A 14178-nucleotide genomic window follows, 5' to 3' on the forward strand; every position below is an offset into this window, starting at 1 on the left:
CTTTGGAGAAGTCGGTTGCCTGTACCACAAATGAACGGTCCGGACCGCAGCTATGACCAATCAACGTACGAGATCTTGCCACCGAGATTTTTCAATCCACCACATGTGAACTTGTGAGGGGCCTCTCCCGCTAGCTAGACATCGTTCATTTGTCCCCTTCCTCCCCCAATCTCGCATCGTCCACCAGAGCAAACCCTACCAGCTCACCCCCGAGCCGCCGCCGCCATGGACTCGATCGACGCGGATCTCGCGCGCACGCAGGAGGAGCGGCGCAAGATGGAGGAGGCGCTGGCTGCTGGCGCGCCCATGGCCGTGTCCTCCGTCACCTTCGACACCGACCTCTACGGCGGCGGGGGCGCCGACCCGAACCGCTTCGCGGGCTATGACACCTCCATCCCGGCCTCCGAGGACGACGCCGCGGAGGACGACACGGAGGCCGCCAACCCCGCGCCGCGCCGCCTCGCGGCGTACACGGGACACGCCATCGCCGCCGCCGACATCCCGCGGTCGGCCGACGACGACGACGGGCTGCCCAAGAGGTCCCAGCGCATCATCGACCGCGAGGACGACTACCGACGCCGCCGCCTCAACCAGATCATCTCGCCGGAGCGCCATGACCCGTTCGCCGCCGGGGAGGCCACCCCGGACCCATCGGTGCGGACCTACGCCGACGTCATGCGCGACGCGGCGCTACAGAAGAAGAAGGAGGACCTGCTGAGGGAGATTGCCAAGAAGAAGAAGGAAGAGGAGGAGAAGGAGAAGGAGAGGAAGGCTGCTGCGCCAGAGCAGCCGGCTGCCACGACGAAGCGGCGCAACAGGTGGGATCAGTCGCAGGATGGTGATGCTGCTGCCGGTGCCAAGAAGGCAAAGACATCCTCGGACTGGGATGCCCCTGATGCAACTCCTGGGATTGGGCGTTGGGATGCCACCCCTGGACGTGTTGGAGATGCCACACCCTCGGTGAGAAGGAACAGATGGGATGAGACACCGACTCCAGGGAGGATGGCTGATGCTGATGCGACGCCTGCAGCTGGTGGTGCCACCCCTGGGGCTACTCCTTCTGGGGCTTGGGATGCGACTCCAAAGCTGCCTGGTGGTGTCACGCCAACCCCTGGTAAGAAGCAGAGATCAAGGTGGGATGAGACGCCAGCGAGTATGGGAAGTGCAACCCCTGGTGGTCTTGGTGCTGCAACACCTGCTGGTTATACTCCTGGTCCGACGCCATTTGGTGCAGAGAACCTTTCCACACCAACTCCTAGCCAGATTGCTCGTGGACCGATTACTCCAGAGCAGTACCAGCTCATGCGGTGGGAGCGGGACATTGAGGAGAGGAACAGGCCTCTCACCGACGAGGAGCTAGATGCCATGTTCCCGCAGGAGGGGTACAAGATTCTTGAGCCTCCGGCTTCCTACCAGCCCATCAGGACCCCGGCAAGGAAGCTCCTTGCGACCCCAACACCGCTGGGGACACCACTTTATGCTATTCCAGAGGAGAATCGTGGGCAGCATTTTGATGTGCCCAAGGAGCTGCCTGGTGGATTACCGCTGATGAAGCCAGAGGATTACCAGTACTTTGGAACTTTACTGAATGAGGAAGAGGAGGAGCAGCTATCGCCTGAGGAGCAGAAGGAGAGGAAAATCATGAAACTGCTACTCAAAGTGAAGAATGGCACACCCCCACAGCGTAAAACAGCACTTCGGCAACTGACAGACAAAGCCCGGGAATTCGGTGCTGGACCACTGTTCAACAAAATCCTGCCCTTACTCATGCAGCCAACACTGGAGGACCAGGAGAGGCATCTTCTGGTGAAGGTTATTGATAGGGTACTGTATAAGTTGGATGAGCTGGTCCGTCCTTTTGTGCACAAGATTCTTGTGGTTATTGAGCCACTGTTGATTGATGAGGACTACTATGCTCGTGTTGAAGGCAGGGAGATCATCTCAAATCTTAGCAAAGCAGCTGGGCTTGCTACTATGATTGCTGCCATGCGACCGGACATTGATAACATTGATGAGTATGTCAGAAACACGACTGCTAGGGCGTTCAGTGTGGTGGCTTCTGCTTTGGGCATCCCTGCGCTTTTGCCATTCTTGAAGGCTGTCTGTCAGAGTAAGAAATCGTGGCAGGCTAGGCACACTGGTATCAAAATTGTTCAGCAGATTGCTATTCTCATGGGCTGTGCTGTTTTGCCACATCTCAAGTCACTAGTTGAGATCATTGAGCATGGTTTGAGCGATGAAAACCAGAAAGTCCGGACAATTACTGCCCTCTCTCTCGCTGCACTTGCTGAGGCTGCTGCACCATATGGTATAGAAAGTTTTGATACTGTATTAAAACCTTTATGGAAGGGTATCAGATCTCACCGCGGGAAGGTCCTTGCTGCCTTCCTGAAGGCCATTGGTTTCATCATCCCTCTTATGGACGCTCTGTATGCTAGTTACTACACAAAGGAGGTGATGCAGGTCCTCATTAGGGAGTTTCAGTCTCCAGATGAAGAAATGAAGAAGATTGTCCTCAAGGTTGTGAAACAGTGTGTCAGTACAGAGGGTGTGGAGGCTGATTATATCCGGAATGACATCCTTCCAGATTTCTTCAAGCACTTCTGGGTGAGGAGAATGGCTCTAGATCGGAGGAACTATAAGCAGCTTGTGGAAACTACAGTGGAGATGGCAAACAAGGTTGGAGTTGCTGATATAGTTGGGAGGATTGTTGAGGATCTGAAAGATGAAAGCGAGCCCTACAGAAGAATGGTGATGGAAACAATTGAGAAGGTGGTGGCCAACTTGGGTGCTTCAGATATTGATGCTCGTCTGGAGGAGCTGCTTATTGATGGTATCTTGTATGCTTTCCAAGAACAGACTAGTGATGATGCAAATGTTATGCTTAATGGTTTTGGAGCTGTGGTTAATGCACTTGGACAGAGAGTTAAGCCATACCTTCCTCAGATTTGTGGTACCATCAAGTGGCGACTGAACAACAAGAGTGCAAAAGTTAGGCAGCAAGCTGCTGATCTGATCTCCAGGATAGCCATTGTCATGAAGCAGTGCCAGGAGGAGCAGCTTATGGGTCACTTGGGTGTTGTGCTGTATGAGTACTTAGGAGAGGAGTATCCTGAGGTGCTGGGTTCAATTCTTGGAGCCTTGAAGGCTATCGTCAATGTCATTGGTATGACTAAAATGACTCCTCCAATCAAGGATCTTCTTCCTCGTCTGACCCCCATCTTGAAGAACAGGCATGAGAAGGTCCAGGAGAACTGCATTGATCTTGTTGGTAGGATTGCTGATCGTGGAGCAGAATTTGTGCCAGCAAGGGAATGGATGAGGATTTGTTTTGAGCTGCTCGAAATGTTGAAGGCTCATAAGAAGGGTATTAGGAGAGCCACTGTGAACACATTTGGTTATATTGCAAAGGCTATAGGGCCGCAGGATGTGTTGGCCACCCTGTTGAATAACTTGAAGGTGCAGGAGCGACAGAACCGTGTCTGCACAACTGTAGCGATTGCCATAGTTGCTGAAACTTGCTCACCTTTCACAGTTTTGCCTGCCCTTATGAATGAGTACCGGGTCCCAGAGCTCAATGTCCAAAATGGTGTTCTGAAGTCACTCTCTTTCCTCTTTGAGTATATTGGTGAGATGGGCAAAGATTACATATATGCTGTCACTCCCTTGCTTGAAGATGCTTTAATGGATAGGGATCTGGTTCACCGGCAGACTGCTGCCTCTGCTGTTAAGCACATGGCTCTAGGCGTTGCTGGCCTGGGTTGTGAGGATGCTCTTGTCCATCTGCTTAACTATGTTTGGCCCAACATATTTGAGACATCTCCCCACGTTATAAATGCTGTCATGGAAGCAATTGAGGGAATGAGGGTCGCACTAGGTGCAGCTGTGATTTTGAATTATTGCCTGCAAGGTCTCTTCCATCCAGCAAGGAAAGTGCGTGAAGTTTATTGGAAGATTTACAACTCTCTGTACATTGGTGCACAGGATGCGCTTGTTGCTTCTTATCCTGCCCTGGAAGATGATGGGGATAACATCTTCAGCCGTCCAGAGCTGGCAATGTTCGTCTGATTAACGTGAGTCTTGCTCACTCCCAAATTTGTGTACAATGATTTAAAACTGCTTTCAGTCTAGTTTCTGTATCCTTAAATCATGCAGCTTAATACCTGCGTAATTGACTTTTGTATTCTAGTAACAAACCTCATGGTATTTTTTAGTTTACTGATATGCTTTAAGTGATTTCTTATTCTTCAATGAACTTTGATGATTAATAAAAACGTTAGGCATGTGGATTTGCAGATTGTAGAGGAAACAATAGTTGTGGTTTTGAAATAAATGTTTATGGTTACATATGACATTGGACATAAGGAATTGTGGATCAGAAATAGGAAAAAATCATTCTGGTTGTAAAGTAAAAGGAGGTTTCATTGCTCTGGTAATAAGGACTTATGGATCAGACACAGAAACATATTCTTTGTACCATAGAAATCTTAATTATCTATGACCAGTGCACGTTCAAATGATGATGGCATGTATCCTCAACAACTAACATCAACTTTGGAACTACTAGACATCGATAATGTTTCAGCTAGCTGTAATGAAGCATAAAAAATCTGTAGTTGTTCCGATGCACTGCATGGTTATTTGAGACAAGTGCAGAGATATTATAAATTAGAGAATGAAAAAAAAATGATAAGATTATACCCATATGTTCTATTCTAAGTATGGGGGCACATACAAGTTCAATGTTAACTGAACAATGCCTAGGAACTGACAAAAAGCTGATAAAACTGTTGCCATCTATTCTATTCTAAGTATGGCCGTATGGGAGCACACACAAATTCAGTTATAATTGAACAATGTTTGGGAACTGAAAAAAGCTGGACTATATCAGGTTTCTTTTTTTTTTGAACTTGACTATATCAGGTTTCTTAGTAGCTAATGCATGACGTGCTTACATAAGATAACACCATGCTGAAATATTACAGAAGTTGCGTTTACACCGCAACAAACAGATGCAGTCTAAACCAGGGTTTCGAGATAAGAATTTTCTCTGGTGTATATATATCAAGTTCTGTGTAAGATAATCTGCTGCTTGCTCTAGATATTTTGCTGAAAGCAGAGATTAGGCATAGGTCAACTGTGCTGGTCTCCCTATGTACTATGGTGGCGTTTGGTTCATGGGAAATGAGAGCTGGGATAGGGATATGAAGAGTTGGATAGATTTGAACCCGTGTTTGGATAGTGGGATAGGGAAATAAACATGGATTGGGATAGGGAAATGAGGATGCTCTATCCCAGTGTTCTTAACCCAACGGGAGGGCTGGGTTTGGACGTGAAATGGCGTGCGCGGCGTGGCATGCCAGCAGCAGAGCCGCGCTCGCCCCCGCACGCATGCGCCGGCCGTTGGATGTCTGGACCGAGCCCGCGGTGGACGCTGGAGCCAAGCACGCCGCACTGGTAGCCGGAGATCTACTGCACGATTGAGCACTAACCTCGCGTCCTCGTGTCGTCCTCTCCGGCGGATGAAAGAGCGCGCTACCAACACCCTAGGACGTCGGAGCTGTGTGTGCAGCTGCTCACGCCGCCACGAGCGCTGGCCTGGGGTTGACAGGCTCGCCTTGTGCGCCGCAACAGTGCAGGCGCCCGTCACCCGGAGCCGCCGCTAGCCTCGCACACTGCCGATGAGCCGATCCGTCCATGCCTCACACATGCTGCCTGCAGAGAGCCGCGCTCGCTGGAGTTGTGCTATACTGCTATCCCACGCACAGACGCGCGGATTGCCGGAGCCACCGAGCTTGGTCAAGCCTACGGTTGGATGGGGATGAGAAGACTCTGGTGGCTGGATTGAACGGATGAGGAGAGGAGTACAGGCGTGTGTGCTTTTTTTTTTTATCTCGTGGGACCCACCTAAATTTAATCCCAAAGCCAGCTGCTCCCAAACAAAGGAAAAGGATAAAATTCATATATCCCTAACCCAAACCCACCTCTTGTATATCCAATACATATCCCTATCCCTAACCTGATGGTTATCCATACGTCACATATAGGAGTATGGCTACAGTGCCAAGTAATGGCTGATGTATGGCCAGTGCTGATTATCTTTTGTCTACACCGACTGAACTTGTAGACATGTAGTATGTGCATGGTCAGATTACGGACATAAATGTGTTCTCAGTTAAACTGAAATAGATTAGAATATATCAATTTCAGTATTGTTTCCCCATTTTATATACATTTTAGTGCATAGTTAAAATAAGTAACCTGTTCTTCAGGTCATGCGTAGTATGCATCCTGTATGGTTCATTTCAGCTTTCTGGCATGAGTTGTGTGCATATTAGCATTATCTATTGCTACAACTAAATATGCTTCGATTACTAGTATTAGGTACGGAGTCTGCTGGTAGCAGTAGGAATACTAGTGGAATCTAACTTCTCTTTTCAGAGTTTTAGATAGCGCAGAATGTTGGAAACCGGCTGGCCTGAACAGGTGAGCAGCAGCTCACACACAAGCACGCACACACTGGTTTGGGCTAGAGGTAGAAGAGAGAGGGAGCTGAGAACAGAGTACACTCACGCTCAGCAAGTGCAAAAGCTGAACTGAACTGCTCTTCAGTTTCATTGCATAGAATATACACATCTCTAGACTTGGTGAGAGAAACACCAACTACTGGTACAGTTAGTACACCTACTCCTGTGGCCAATTCAGCAGCCTTGGTTAGAGAAATACAAGTGAAAAGCAATATGCTTGTATATTACTTGGACAACAATGTAGATTCCATTGGGCATCGTTGTCAACAATAGAATGTGCCAGTACTGGTGCCCTGCTATTGCGTGCTTGCACCTTACAGAATAGCCAGCACTACAGAAGAACTACTTTGGGTCCTCAGTGAGTGATCTCATAAATGCATCTCGAAGCAACACACTTCCCTGCTGAAGTCGAGGCCTCTTTTGCACTCTCTCAATATTTATATGTAGTGATAAAGGCATGTATGATAAACAAAACATTGTGGTTTGAATAATAGAATTATTATATTGTTATGCTAAATGAATCAAATGCATGGTGTAGGTATGTAGTCCAGTAACCTTTGAAAAATAGAATTATATTGTTATGCTAAAAATCAAATGCATGGTGTAGGTATGTAGTCCAGTAACCAATTAATCAGACTAAAGTGCCATCTACCTGAACACCCTCTTGGAACTTGTTCTTTTTTTTTTGTAAAAGCACTAGCACAAATAAGAAAGAAGCATAAATACAAGCTGATCTCCAGTAATATCAATATCTGTAATTTTGTCATCATTTTAAAATTAATTCATCATGTTTTCTTAAAGTAAACGCCAATCTCTGATCCAGATTCTAAATGATATTTTGACATTGATCAAGATATCTTCGAAATTCTTTCTATAATCTCCAAACCTTGTTTTTTTCCCCTAAAATCATTATAATTTCAATTTAAGATGGTCTGAAAGTGGAATCAGGAATAGTAGGGTAGTTTTCCGCCATTTGATTTATGGTTTCTGATAGTGTCCACAATTTAGTACTTTCTGTTTTTAACAAATTGTGCTCGGAATAATAGTTGAATCCGGAATAGCAGCACAGGCACTTAGAGCATAAATAGAGGTACAAATAGTTGCATTTGGAATAATCCACACAAAGAAAAGAAAAAGACAGCTGCTGGAGACTAAAGAAGACCCAGAACTCCTTGGGCCATACAAGAGGGAGGGAGGGAGGGAGATAGCAATTTTTGGCCCAGCTATTCGTAAGGCGCGTCATTCATTTTCCTTTGGACTAACGCCAATGCTATCTAGATATTTGCATCACATACACACTTGCGGCACTTGACTGTTGTCAGCAAGTTGGGCACTTGTTACCATAAGAGCATGCATTATCAAGTACTAGTTCATCTGTATAATGTTTATTTTTGGTTTTGTTTTTCCTGTTTGTTCTTTCTGGGAAGGAAGAATCTGATATGTAAATGCATTGACAGGCTGGATGCACATGTCCATGTATCTTCATCCATATTCTTGTGAAGCTTGAACTGGGTGGTATTTGAGTTAGAGCTTTGAATTTAAGTTACTTGGTGGCCCTCATGTGATGCATGTGATTGAAGTAGCATCTGTTTTTGTATTTGCAGGATTGTTCCTTCTGAAGGGGGTGCAATGTTTAGGGATTTTTTTTCTGGTTTACTGTAATGCAACTCTAAATTACAATTACTATCATAGTCCGATCTACTAACCATTTAGGAATTGTTTTGTTTTCAGGATACTTTGTGTTCAAGCTGCTGAAGAGTTGCACCAGATCTAGGACCAGACGCAAGGCTGCAGTGTTTAGTTTACTGCCAAGTACCTGTTGGTTAATCATGATCCTATATTTTGAAGGAGAAATGACAATCCTAGTGTGATGTCATTTTTTTATGAGTATTAGACTTTGGGCAGTTCTTAAACTTTGTATTAGCCGTGGATGTTATAATGTGGTGTGGAGTGTGGACAATGGAGATTGCAAGCTGCTCTGTGATTCCTCCTGTATTCATGAGGGCTCGCACATGTGTCTATTCTAATAACCGGAAAAGTTACTTGGCATGTATGGTTTCCTATTCCTGAGTTGTTGCTTATTTCTGACACCTCTTGTATGAGAAGGGTTACTCCCTTCCTTCAGCAGATTAGCACCTCTCTGAGCTCGTCAATTTTGTTGCAATTTTGCCTGCTTTTACAATATCTGATTGTTTCAGTACAAAATTGAATTGGGGTGAATTATGTCCCGTTTGACATAGCTTTTTCAATAGTTTTAGGAGCTCTTTAAAATCTGGGTGGGTGCGAGTGTTTGAGGTGGGTGTGAGTGTTTGATGAATCTGAAAATGTGAGGAGCTATTTTATCGAAAAAAAGAGAAAATCTAAATAGCTTTACTTTCATTAGTAGAACTGCTCGTGCATGGAGCTGAAGTTTAAAAACGGCTCCAATCCGACAGACAACAAGAGTATGTAATGTGCATATAACAAACTAGTATATGTTTGCTTGGCTGATAAGACATGAAAAGTACTGTTGACTGATTTATGTGAGAAAAAAATATTGTTCGTTGGCTGAAAAGGTACGGCTTATAAACTAAATGGATAGGATAATAGTAAATAAAACCTAACAAATCAGCCAACGATATTTTCAGCCATGCCTTATTAGCCAAGCGAATAGAACAATATATCCCTACTTAGGCCCCGTTTGGCCGGGGCCTTAGTACCCCTGTTTTGGCTTTTTTAGATAAAATTATTTTTATGGACCTTACTACCACTCAGGCGCAAAAAGCTCTGCCCGCACGGAGCGGGGAGACTCGGAGGCTGATTCGTGCGAGTGATGATCAAATTCAGGTTGCTTCAACGTGTGGAATGCAGCTAAAATCGGGAGACAAGTATTGCATTACTAGATTCACTGGATATTGAGCTGCAGGCGTAAGGGCTGATCCCTTGTGCAGTCGGGTTGTTGGCTTCTACATGCAGTCAAAATGGGGTTCGCTCTCCATGGCACCAAAATGCGGTTTAACATGAGCCTTAGTGTCTAATAACTATTCAGTTGACAGGAATGTAAAGAATAGGCTTAGGGACTCCTTTTCAGATTAATTGGGATTCTGCGATGTCCAAAACCGCATGTACTCCTTAGTCGCTAATCTATTAGTTCTCTTCTGGGGTATATGCTCACTATGTAGCTTATACTCGACAAATGCTCTTATCTGTGCTTCTAGCAAGACAAATAAAAAAGGAAAGGCATAACAATGATGTATTGTGTGTGCTACAGGCCAGGCGCTTCATCAGGCATACTTCTTGGAGCCACTACTCTGCCCAGCGTCATGCTTTCTCGGTTAATTCAACTGTCGAGGCTCTTACCAACTGATCCTAATGGACCTAAAGGTGTGTTTCGATTTTGCTGTCTCGATCATGTTGGCTATTAAATGAAGATCTGCCTCAGTTCCACATTCAAATTTAACAACTCAAAGGGTTTCTAAGTTGTATTTGTTGTCTATTCAGTTGCCATGGACACAATTTGCTAATTACATTGTGTTTCCATTTCCAGAATTTGCATACCTGACCTGGAAATGCAGTACTGGGCAGCATCAATCAGCTGTCTCAGTCTGCTAGCTTTATTCCTTTGGCATCTCCGGAAGTCTCCCAGCAATGGAATTTCTAAACGTTTGGAGTACGGCTCATTGTTGATAGTTTTATATCTCATGACATTCTTTTTGTCCTTTCTACTGAAGACTGATGGAGGTAACACGCATGTGTAATCCACATTTAAATGTAATTTAGGTTCAGCATACTGCATACCAAGGAAGTTCTCAAACTGACCTACATGCTGGATTTATTGTAGGCCTGATGGTAATGACCGATATGGTGTATATGCTCTGTCATGGAGTGGCTGCTGTGATCTTAATCAAGCATATTCTAGAGAAGTTTCCCTCATGCGCATCTTTTGGTTTGTAACTAAAGTCTAAGATGTAACTAAGTCTTCATTTCTCTTCTTTTTCATCATGTCTAGTTTCATATGCTAGTAGAAATTCATACCTTAATATATCTTGTATACAAGTCTAGTAATCACTTGTGGTCCTCTGTTGTTTCTGTATTGTATCAGACTATCAGTGTATTTTTCGATTACCTTGACTTGGACTTATTTTGTTTTTCACCCCCATTTATTTACACTTTTGCATATTTCAGGGGAGGCGCTTCTGGTGTCAGGTGGTCTTGTTCTCTACTTTGGTGATATGTTGGCACATACACTTTCAAAGGTATGATTTATTCTACCAGCTAGTGGCAAAGATGATTATTTATTTACTTAATTATTTTGCCTTGCATTTGTGATGGCAGATGGAGTTCTCCATGTCATCAAAAGCATTCATTCACACACCTGGAACTAGAAGCGATATGACCGCAATTATTCAGGTAGGGTTGCTTTTGGTTGTGTGGCATGAGTTTCATTGCACATTTATGCTTACTCGCTTTCATTTTGGCAGGGGTTTTTACTTGGCCTTTTTCTACTTCCGTTACTATACAAGAGTTTTCTTCAAGTTTGGGATTGCTGTAGAATGGAGGGAAAGCAACAAACACAAGCAGCTGAGGAACATACACGAAAAAGAATTGGTTCTGCCTTATTCTATATCTCGTTGGTGGTGGTGCTAATGTTTTTACTGCCATCATGGACACACCTTGTCCAAGGCCTCAAAGTGCATCCTTTTGTTTGGTAAGCATCGCAGTTCACCCTTTCACGAGAAGAGCCTAGAAGGCATGCACACGGCCATGCGCCTGTTAGTCAATGCACATCATTTAATTTGACACCCTTAAATTGAATATCCCCTCTGTTCGTAAATATAGTAATTGTTTGGTTATTGGGATTCCTCATTTCAAAATATATTGTCTACACCCTCTGTCCTAAAAAACAACATAGTTCCAGCTATGGACCTGGACAAGTGTTTGTCCAGGTTCATAGCTCTAGCTACGGTCTTTTTGGGATGGAGGGAGTGTGATATAACTGATAGCAAAGTCATTATGTTCATCTTCTACCTGCACTATTAATGTTCAGTGGTTGATAGACATAAGTTAACAGGGACTCCTTGGTCTATGTGAATAGGCTAGCTGGAGAACATTTTTGGAATGGACTATTTACAATTTGTGAGATGTTGTTGCTTGTAAAATCTTTTAAGATGTTGACTTATGTTTGCTTAATGCTTCATTGTTTCACAGGATTATTAACTATATGTTCACTGATTCACATGAACGACTTGCTTTATGTGCATACTGGATATGTGTAATATATGTATCAGTTAGAAGGTTCTACAGTATATCAAAGCAAAGGTCCGATCTCGTTCTTGCTTTTAAGCTAGCTACTGACAGCAAAACCAACAAAGCAAGCTTACATAACATCTTGCTGACCCATATTTTCCTTTCTGACACAGAATTGGTTCACTTCTGATAGCTGTCACACTGAGTGGATTGTTGGAGGCATACACTGCACAGCTGGACAATGCCTTCATCCCCCTCGTGTTCTATAGTCTTCTGTGTCTATAGGAGTAGCCTTCTGTATATCAAACTGACCTTGAGGTCCTCTTTTTGTTTACACTTTTAGTATATATAGTGCAATATGTTATTATCTCTACATTAGTCACTTGGTATCCTAGGTGCATCAACTGCCTGATGATTCAGTTCAACAGATCACATTCTCTGTAACCCCTACCTTCGGAAGTTGAGAGGACGTGCTCGTGGTTGAGACAGTCGGTATAGGCATAGGAACAGCAGTAGAAGAACATAAAATGTTCTCCAGTCGTACAGTAGAGGGCATTTTTGGCAGAGCTGGGCAGTTGGCTGTACATAAAGTCTTATATGAACCTGTCATTGGGATGAACGAATATACATGCTGTGATGCTGATCAATTTGATCACTTGGAGCTTGTTGTGTCTCAAATAAATCCTGTGGATATTTCACACGTGTATTCAGGGCGTGGTACCTGTGTGTAAACTCTTTCTTCTACTTTATTGAAAGGCAGAGCTCCTGCTATCTCTTTCTAGAAGAAAAAAAAAACCTATAAAGTTCACTCGCACGTCCGGATCACTTAAGGGCAAACTCTAAGGCCCTGTTTGCCCTGTTTGGTTCCCAAGAATTAAGAAATTAGAAAGTAACCAATAATGAAACGGGAGGCATCTTTAGATATTATTGGTTTTAATTAATTTATGGGATCCAAACACACTATAAGAGGCTCTACAAATTTAATCTATATACCTATATATATCTATTTAGAGAGCCGTCGAATAAATATTTCTTTGTATATCTCTGGTGTCTCCAACGGACACAAATGTTTGTTCTCTATACTTCAATATAAATTATCATAATTTTCCTTATGTGGAAAAAAATATTAAAAAAACTATCATATATTGCATTTAGAGAGCCATGTAATCTCTCCAAAAGTGGAGAACTAAAATGGTGATTTTGGAGTACAGAAAAGACAGAGAGTTAGAAATTCTATTGAAACATGTTTTTTCATTTGTTTTTCTAGTTCTTGTAATAAATAGCCATATTGGAAGCCTCATACGGCCCGTTTGCTTCTGTGGAATCGAATTTTATTTCAAGAACTTGATACATACCCATGCGTTGCATGGGACCACATATATTTTACCATTAACAAAATGTTAATAAATGATTTTGTATTTGAAATTTTGAACTACTTTCAAATCGATTCAGCGGGGCAATGATACCTCGCTGTAATACTTGTTTCCCTTGCGTAGAAACAGGTTCCAACTAACGTTGCGCAGCTGGTAGACGTACGACGAATTGGTGGCTTGCCGTAGTGCCTTCTTGAGCTCCAAGCAGCACGCTTCAACGCTCACCAGCTTGGTTACCAGCTCCTCAACGACGACCTCACCTCGGTAGCTTCGTGCGGTGCGGCGTCTGGCCTAGTGTGCGTTGGCTTCTATGAGCTCTTTCTTGAGGGTTTCGAGAGAATGCCCAATTCTTTGTTTGTCCTTGTGACGTGTTTATTGAAAAAAAATAGATGAAAATTGAAAAGTGCCGGGTCCTGTGTACAAAACCCTCTCTCTCTTTTAGGTGTAATAGATAGATAGATAGATTATATTCCATTTCAAATCCTAAAGGCTGGTGTGGGATTGAAGCTAGAAAATAGAGAGGGGCAGGAGAGCAGCCAAAGATCTAAACGGTCGGGTGGGTCTGATGAATCTTTGCTCCCGTTTCTTATCCTTTGAATTTCGGCTGGTGCGGTGTACAGTGATTTTTGGATGGTTTTGAATGATTCAATAGTGTTCTGTGAGAGAGAATAAACTGAAACAAGTTGAAAGTGTACCAGCCGAACGCCCTGGTGATATAGGTCTATAAAAAGATTCCAAGCCAAATCGTGCGTGAAGTGGATTCATTCTAATCAAATAAGAACCAATCGTGTTCAAGAGACTAGAGAGGAAGCAGTTTTTAACGTGTCTTCTGATCAGGTCTGACTCACCCAAGCTGGACTGATAATTTGGTCAATCCAATCTTTCCATACCTTCTCAGACAGCAGCAATGCACATGGCTGAATGGGTCATTTCCAAAAGCCTCATAGTACAACGATTGTCCGATCTTTATCACACTGGACCATGTAACTTCCACATGCAGGACCCTAAGACTATCTCCAACGATGCATACCTAAATCAGCGACCCATTTCAA

General features: G+C 43.9%; 1 protein-coding gene, 1 non-coding gene and 1 pseudogene across 4 annotated transcripts; all 3 read left to right on the forward strand.

The window, feature by feature from the left end:
• The first annotated feature begins 132 nt into the window (after positions 1-132).
• LOC136475626 (uncharacterized) lies at positions 133-8597 on the forward strand. Of its 3 annotated transcripts, none has more exons than XR_010763226.1 (3): positions 133-4073; positions 7985-8042; positions 8132-8234. XR_010763226.1 is itself a non-coding variant. In XM_066473157.1 (2 exons), exon 1 carries the CDS (start codon positions 226-228, stop codon positions 4066-4068), a length of 3843 nt encoding a protein of 1280 aa, XP_066329254.1. In that variant the 5' UTR covers positions 133-225; the 3' UTR covers positions 4069-4073; positions 8259-8597. The 3 variants fall into 3 exon arrangements, 1 of the variants encoding a protein (XP_066329254.1); XR_010763225.1 differs by having other exon boundaries at positions 7985-8039; positions 8132-8233; XM_066473157.1 differs by lacking the exons at positions 7985-8042; positions 8132-8234 and adding an exon at positions 8259-8597.
• Positions 8597-8674, forward strand: LOC136478882 (small nucleolar RNA snoR1). Its single transcript, XR_010764547.1, has one exon. It is a non-coding gene; the product is annotated as a small nucleolar RNA snoR1 (small nucleolar RNA).
• Positions 8675-9771: 1097 nt separating this feature from the next.
• Positions 9772-12038, forward strand: LOC136468517 (dolichol kinase EVAN-like; annotated as a pseudogene).
• Positions 12039-14178: the final 2140 nt, after the last annotated feature.

Source organism: Miscanthus floridulus, chromosome 8, assembly GCF_019320115.1.
Source record: "Miscanthus floridulus cultivar M001 chromosome 8, ASM1932011v1, whole genome shotgun sequence".
Classification (NCBI taxonomy): Eukaryota; Viridiplantae; Streptophyta; class Magnoliopsida; order Poales; family Poaceae; genus Miscanthus; species Miscanthus floridulus.